We start from the raw sequence: 7,578 nt of genomic DNA, 5'->3' as shown, positions 1-7,578 counted from the left end.
AGAATGAACAGAGCAGTGGAGGCTTTTGGGACTAATGTGGCTTTTAGAGGTTTAGCCTTCAATCCTTATCTCAGCCTCTCCCTCAGGGCCCTCCCTGCTCTACCCGGTCCTCACATACCATCTCCTGCGGTACGGACGGCCGAGAGGTGGGAGGTCAGCTGAGATGGAAACATAGGAGGAACCTTGTTTGCTCAAGAAAATAAAGCATCAAATGTACAAACTAGAACAGAGTGCCAAAAATACCTTGGCAGGGATTACAGTTTAACACTTGACTTTTTTTTTTTTTAGTCCATGTTGTTTAAAGGTATGCATAAGTGAGAATATATATATATATATATATAATAGCTTGAAGCGAGAAACAGCACATGAAGTCCATAACACAGCTTTATTTTTTACACAAGGTCGTAATCTAAATAGTTATGAGCTGTGGCTGACTCACAATGCCCTTACCTTGGCATTTAAAATATTATATAAACTGGGGCTTAATATAACTGTACAGCTCAGGAGTGGTTCAATGAAGTGGGATGAGAAAAGATTCTTACCTCACATGTTATCTCTCTGTAGGAGGGTTGCAGCGCTGAATACCATCAGTGCTGTTTATCTGATGAATTAACATGATTATTAATCATTAGTGCCTAATTAATGTGGGAAAAAATGGTTCCTCCTTGTGAAACTCAAATTAAAACCTTTGCTTGAGATCTAATAGACTTTAAAGCTATTTGGTTTGAGTACTAATAATACAGAAATAGCTCCACCAAGTGGTGATAAAAGGAGGGCTGAGCAGCTCTAAAATCATGGAGGAAAATGATCAGTGAGCTATGGTAGGAGCAGTCCACTACCACATGCCAGTACACGCCTCCAAAGCTGACGTGGAGTATAAATTTTTATTTTAATTTCAGATGCAAGTATATGAAACATGTTAGAGGATAAATATTTACAATAAAAGTTGCACACACAAAAGCAGGAAATGCAAACATTCAACAAAATTAATATGACAAAGGTACGGAGCGCTAGCAGTCTATCTGGAGGAACACTCGAAGAAGCAATGAATGATTGTCAACCAAAGAAAGAAAAAAACAGGCAATTCAGTGAAAGTCCACACAAAATATGTGCTTTAACCCATTCCAAATGAAACCAAGATAAAAATGTTTATGTTATACTCTGACTTAAAACTGAGTGTAATGTTGCATTGTCAGTGTTAGCTTTGCTGGTGCGGTGCTTGCTGAACAAATTAGCCTCACTAGAGTGTGAGGTGACATCACATTTTCAAGAGGACACCAGGAACTTGCACTATTAGTATTGATCATCTAAACATATTTTATGGTACATCCAAATGCCTCGGTACTCGGTGACACGCTTTCCCCAAGTTGAATCACCAGCTGAATAATATATACAAACTCCAACAACACCCAAACTATCAGCCTCAATAGCGGAAATATGTGTAATCTTTGTTCCTTATATAAATGTACACCTTTAATACTAACTGGGAAGTGTGGTATGAACTGTTATAATGAGCCCTGAGGAAATGTATGGATATCTATTCTGACTCAATCTCAAATAAAAGCAAAACCTATGCAGAGGCTTTTTTTTTTTTCTAGGTATATATTAAACAACAGCCACAATGATCAGAGGACTTCCCCACCCACGACGAGTAAAGCTGAATCACAAGCCTACAGCCACTGCAAGTCAGACCATACGGCTACCATCACACCACTTTACATCTCCAAATCACATGGCGTGCAAGCATTAGGATACACAATGCAGGGGGCAGAGTGAGGCGATGGCACAACCGTGACGAGAACCGCCGAGTCGTTAGTTCTGAAAGTTTGCGCAGTAGTGTTGATTATGCATTTTGCTGTTCAGTTTAATTTACTATTTTACATGAGCCGTTGTGGCGGTTGCAATGAAAAATAGAAACAAAGCACATTTCACAGTAGTATATATTTTTTGTTTCCTTTTTGTCATTGTTTGTTAGATACATACATAGAACAAGACAAATGGCTTCTACAATGAGGGAAATCTTGCTGGTGCAGTCAGTCACAAAAAAAAAAAAAAAAAAAAGAAAAGCTGTTCCACCATTGATGAGTTAATTGTTCTACTGATCAAACGGATACGTCAGCCAACAGTGACTTTCAAGCTACGTGAGGCCTTTATTACATTATGGAGGAGTAATGGGGTCACAATCAAGAGTTCAATTCGAGATAGACCTCCACAGTTCCCTTCACCAGCAAATAATAAACCTTCAACACATTTGTTTGTTACTCTGTGGTTTTTGTTGTGTATAATAGAAGTTTATTACCATCCAGAAATCAGAAACTGTCTATCTATACCATTTACCCACACTCACCCATTCATTATCATTCAACTGCTTCTGTCAAAAAAAAAGGAAAAGAAAAAAGAAGCAGTCATCCAACTCAAACTGTCAAAAAAGCTGAGAAAACAAACACTATAAAGTATTACATACTTTAAAAAGATAAGCCTATAACTCTGCAGGCATTTGCAAATGAGTTTCAATGAATGATCCTTTTTCAGAGGTGCTTCTTCGTGAGGATGTTCTCATTACTGACAGACTCCTCACTCTTCTACAGGTTGTAGTTGGACCATCCCCGCTGGACTCTGTATACTACGCAAAGTTGGAGGGTCCGAGGTGGGTTACAGGATGGCCAAGGCTGTCCAGAGGAGCACTGGGATAAAACCTTAATGCTTACAATAACAGGCCAAAAGGCCAGGGACAGAGGAAAGAGGGCCAGAGCAAATGGTCCTGGAAATGCAAAGAGCTCCAGGGAACTTCATCCTTACTCATGAGGAGAGTGTGCGGTATCAAAAGTAGATCTGCTTGGCATGTGACGGATTCTGCTCCATGGGGCAGTACGGACATTTCAACCTGGGGACAAGACAGGGGAGGGCGAGGAGAGCATGAACAGGTTGTTACAGTTTGTGTTAGTTTAACAGACTACATTGGTTGTTTGGCTGATTAACTATAAATCTTGCACACTTTATATAGCTGGCCATCTTCTAGAATAAACATAGTTTTTGGATTGATTTCTTAATTTATAGGAAGCCACTGGTTTCCAATCATTTCACCACAGTGCTGCAGGTTCAAAACACGATTGCTTGGCTTTTTGACAAGTGTTGCTTCCTAGAAACTGCGAAATCCATATTTTGAGAAGTCGCACACCTGAACCCAATTTTTTCAATGCAAGAAACATAAATTTTTGCTATCCGTCTAATATAACTCTTAATTACAATGCAATTTTGTGCTTGTGTAAATTACATCAGGTTTATTACTTGAAAATAATTCCCAGCGAATGAGCATGTAAGAATGAAATGTTGTGATCCAAGATAATACCACAGGTTTTTTAGCCGTTGCCTCACACAAAATCTTATCCTGCCATCAATCAACCGGGCTGTATTGCCAACTTACTTCCCAGCATTAGTCAGTTTGTTGAGGGCATCTCTGGAGATGACGTGGCCACAGATGAGCTTCATGGGGGGATTGCTCTCTGAGGTCTGCTGCCTGAGGATCGGGCAGGCGAACACAGAGTGGTACCAGCACTTCTTCCCGAGGTCAATTTCAATCTACAAGAACAAACATGATGTCAATCAACGGAATGGTGGAAAAAAATTTAAAAAAAGGAGTAATACATTGAGAAATTCAATGGTACTTACAGGCAGCTCGTCTTTGTGCGTCCAGACTCCGCTGCACTGTCTCTGCTCTATCACCTGCTTGATGTTCATCAGCACTGGCAAGGCCATACAGCCTGATGCAAAACTGCAGAGAAACAGACAGTTTGATTAATTTCGACTGTAGTTGAAATCTTTTAAGCACACAGGCTCAAATAAAGGGTGTTTTAACCTCAACTTTCATATAAATGTAAAGCGTTTTCTGTGTTGTTCATGTTTTTCTAACCTAACACTGAGCGGAGACTCTACAGAGAGGCCCAGTAAAGCGCAGGCATCCCTGGTGAAGATGTTACAGATCTCAGCCCACTGATTTGTCTCCAGCAGGCCGCGGTATGGAGAGTTCTCTATGCCATGACGCAGGTACACAAGACTGCCCATCAGAATCTGAATATCTGCAGGGACAAAAAAGTACAGGTGTAGAAAACAACAAAACGAACATTACATGAGTATTGTGAGGTAGGCCTCATTTAATCACGTATTTGCCTCAAGAAAATTTTTTCCTTCTGGTCATATCCCAAATAGTTGTACGGACTCCGCTTAAAAGAGAGTCTTTGAAGTTAGGTTCGGTTAGGGGTTATTGTCTACCTCTCTGATGCTGAGAAGCGAAGGGCTGAAAGTGCCTGGCGTACTGCAGGGCCTCCATTTGGTTGCCGATTCCCCCACTGAGCAGGCTGATAAAGTACAAGCGGTGTAACTTGAATTCTAGACTGCTGTTCAGGTCCAAAAGGCGCTGCCGATTCGTTACAGCCCACCTAAGAAGGCACAGGTATTAATAAGACATGAATAAATACAATCGACACAATACAGTTCTCTTTTTAGACATCATTATGTGTTCAAAAGTGAACAAGGTATGACCAAAGTAAACCTAATCTCAACAGAAATTTCTCAAGCATATTTGGGAAGTTCTACTACGTGGCTGGAGAGTTCGCCAAAGTTTGAGTAGTCAGCCAAATGGGAAAATCATTGTAACCTTTACAAAACAGTTTTTTTTCAATGCTACACTGTGTTGATAAAAGGTTTTTTCGCCTTGAAGTGCTTTTAACTTAGGGCAGCTAAAATCTCTGTTGATGTGTGGAAACAGTCATGTCAGTTTATCCTCTTTACAAAGATGTCTAGACACAAATAATGGTAAAAAGAAAAAGAAAACATACTCTAGTGCCGGCCTGAGGTCCTGCATCCTCAGAGCTTCAAGGATTCTGTTCAGCTCCAGAAAAGGCTGCTTCATACTCATATCTATAACTACACCAGATTCCTAGAAAAAAGAAAAGGGCATTTAAGATTATTAGGAATCATTCCATTAATTATTCTGAAAAGAAATAAGGATTACACTAGATTTGAAGTGCCGTAATGTTGCCTTATCTTGAAGCCATCACAGTTTCTTACCTGACAAAGATCCTCTGCTACACTGAGCATCCCTTGTCTGTACAGGTGCTCCACAATGGTCTCACTCAGGTATTTCTGTCTCTCTGGCGTGTCCCACACTGTCTCTGCCACCACAGCACTGATCTCTGCGTCAAAATTCTGCAGAGAAGCATATCAGAGATTAAGTATATGTATGCCAACTGTTCAAATGGTACACAGCGCTGCTCCCTGTCCTTACCCTGTCGATGGCTTTGCCCACTTTCGACACACTGCCATGGATGTCCTTATGTCGGGAGGCTAGCATCTGCACTGTTTCTTTGATATTCTTACAACACTGTGCCATAGTCTGAGATAGGACTGATAAGTCTGCATCTTGTACTCCTGCAAGAAAGACAAAGGAAAGGGCTTGTGTGAATTAAAACTACCACAAACAATAAGATTAAATTCACTCAACTTGCAAATATTATACACACACATCAGTCACCTTAGGTGCATCAGTTTTTCTTACCAAAAGCAACTAGCTGTCCTCGTATCTCACAGACGCTGCGCAGGAGCTCGTCTAGCCTCTCCTCAGACTGGTGGCCGTACATTACAAAGCGATGGAGCACTTTCTCCAGCTCCCGCTCAACACATGCACACTGTTCCATGGTTCAGACTGGAACACTCACACACACGACAACAATACCTACATTTAAGAGAGAGAGAGAAACAGAACAAGAGAAAAATACAGGTCAATGCCAGTGAACTATAATTGTATCCTGGCTAATAATAGATTTCTTGGCTGATAGCGATATTAGACAGTTTGATAACATTATAATAGCTATTTTTGGGGCTGCAACTTAATTTCATTGTAGATTAATCTGTCAATCATTTTCTCAATTAATCAGAAAATGTCAGAGAATGTTTTGTTTTTTTCCTATGGCCCCAAAGATATCAGACACAGAAAAGCTGCACAGTTGAGAAGCTGGAACTAGGTAATGTGATGTTATTTTGTTTTACAACAACATAAAACAATGAATACATTTTTTTAAATAGTTGGGAGATAGAATTACCAGTTGATCGACCAATCATTTCGTCTCTGTTTTCTTTTACACAAACACAAAGCATAATAATATTAATGTAACCCTCAGTTAGTGCTTTGTAACAGCAACACACACAAATATATATTTTATCTTGATTTCTGAACTGCTAATTATTGCTACCAGTCAGCTAACAGACATACAGATAGTGACATATTAGCTCATCTGATGTATTGATCAGGTCCACATAATTAATGGTTTTATTTTCTCTTTTCGGTGAACTCAGTTTGCAGATCTTTGTAGTTTGCTACTGTGGACTCAACACAAAAGAAAACCCTACAAATTTGGATTGTGGATCTTATCAGAAAGATGCAGGATCCTCTTTTATTGCTTTAATATCACAAACCAGTTGCCTGCAGCCTTCCCACTACACTGATATCATCAATCCCACGATTGTCCCACTGTCATGAACAAGACAACAGAGGTAGATTACAATGTTTTGAAAAGACATTTGACAGCTGGTGCGATCACATTTGTTTATTTTTATTTTTTTTTACCAAGAGAAGAGAAAAAGCAAACCTACCCAGCACTGTCCAGATTAAAAGTTTGGTCTAGTGTAAAACTGCTAACAAGTAGCAAGGGCCTTTAGAGTATTAAACACCAGGCACACTGTGTACTCTGCGGCCTGGTGTTTACTAACGCTGGTCGCCACTAGCGTCTCAACCACACCAAAGTACCATTTGATCACCAGGTAACGAGAGGACCTTTGAACTGGTGATTGTGTTTGAGCAGCTGGTCTGCATTCAGATACTTTTACTTTCCTATGATAGGTGAAGCTTTGCTGTAACTCGCCGCTTGAGTACAGAAAATGTCCACCAAAGCTAGCAGTTAACCCCGTAACAGAGCTAACCAACATAAACGCAAACTACCTCTCTGTTTTAATCGAATATTAAATTATATTACTAACTAGCAATGATAAATATGAAGCGCTGCAAAGTGCTAACCATTTATTTCGCTTCGACGCGGTAATTTAGTAGAAAAGAAGCTGTCGCACAGCTAACATAAACAAACGGTGACTGCTAGCAGCTAGCTGACGTTAGCCTGCTGCTGACTGACAAGGCCCAAATAATTTCAGGAGAGAGTGACAACCCGCTCGTCTTCATTATTTTCGCACTACTCAAACACTTACAGCATCCGTCGCCGTTCACGTTAAATTTAAGACACGTTTAAGTAAACACCACTCACCTGTGCTGCTAATTAGTTAGCAAACATTAGCGTTAGCCACTTGCCTGTTATGGCAACACTTCACCAGCAGTCGTAATGCGGATCTTCCTGTGTCGCATTCTGCGTTAAACTGGGCCTTTCACAATAAAAGTCTTTTACTCTGCGACATGAGAGACTGTGAGCTCTTCGTGCACCGTGTGATTGTCACTTTAATCTGATTTCTCTCTTGCACACGAAGCTGTCACAAGTCCTCTTTGTGAATGATAATTTAGTACAATGCAGGTTAAGG

The 7,578-nt window shown here is 40.3% G+C and overlaps 1 protein-coding gene across 2 annotated transcripts; it reads right to left on the bottom strand.

Moving 5' to 3' along the window:
- Nucleotides 1–865: 865 nt before the first annotated feature.
- Nucleotides 866–7,418, bottom strand: rmnd5b (required for meiotic nuclear division 5 homolog B). 2 transcript variants are annotated; one of them, XM_051419656.1, is made up of 10 exons: nt 7,311–7,418; nt 5,555–5,731; nt 5,285–5,427; nt 5,068–5,205; nt 4,836–4,936; nt 4,270–4,436; nt 3,911–4,076; nt 3,670–3,772; nt 3,425–3,579; nt 866–2,884 (listed from the first exon to the last, which is right to left on the bottom strand). In XM_051419656.1, the coding sequence occupies exons 2-10, from the start codon at nt 5,691–5,693 to the stop codon at nt 2,821–2,823; spliced, it is 1,176 nt and encodes a 391-aa protein (XP_051275616.1). In that variant the 5' UTR covers nt 5,694–5,731; nt 7,311–7,418; the 3' UTR covers nt 866–2,820. The 2 variants fall into 2 exon arrangements, with proteins under 2 accessions (XP_051275616.1, XP_051275617.1); XM_051419657.1 differs by having other exon boundaries at nt 7,355–7,413.
- Nucleotides 7,419–7,578: the final 160 nt, after the last annotated feature.

The sequence above is a fragment of the Dicentrarchus labrax genome, unplaced genomic scaffold (assembly GCF_905237075.1).
Source record: "Dicentrarchus labrax unplaced genomic scaffold, dlabrax2021, whole genome shotgun sequence".
In the NCBI taxonomy this organism is placed as follows: Eukaryota; Metazoa; Chordata; class Actinopteri; family Moronidae; genus Dicentrarchus; species Dicentrarchus labrax.
Note: the sequence above shows the minus strand (reverse complement) of the source record. Positions and strands in the feature narration are given on the sequence as shown.

Coding starts and splice junctions, on each gene's coding strand:
- rmnd5b (XM_051419656.1), bottom strand. CDS start 5,693: ATGGAACAGTGTGCATGTGTTGAGCGGGAGCTGGAGAAAGTGCTCCAT. Junction 4,937..5,067: donor TAGCAGAGGATCTTTGTCAG/GTAAGAAACTGT, acceptor TCTTTTTTCTAG/GAATCTGGTGTAGTTATAGA. Junction 4,077..4,269: donor CGCTTCTCAGCATCAGAGAG/GTAGACAATAAC, acceptor TTGTCCCTGCAG/ATATTCAGATTCTGATGGGC.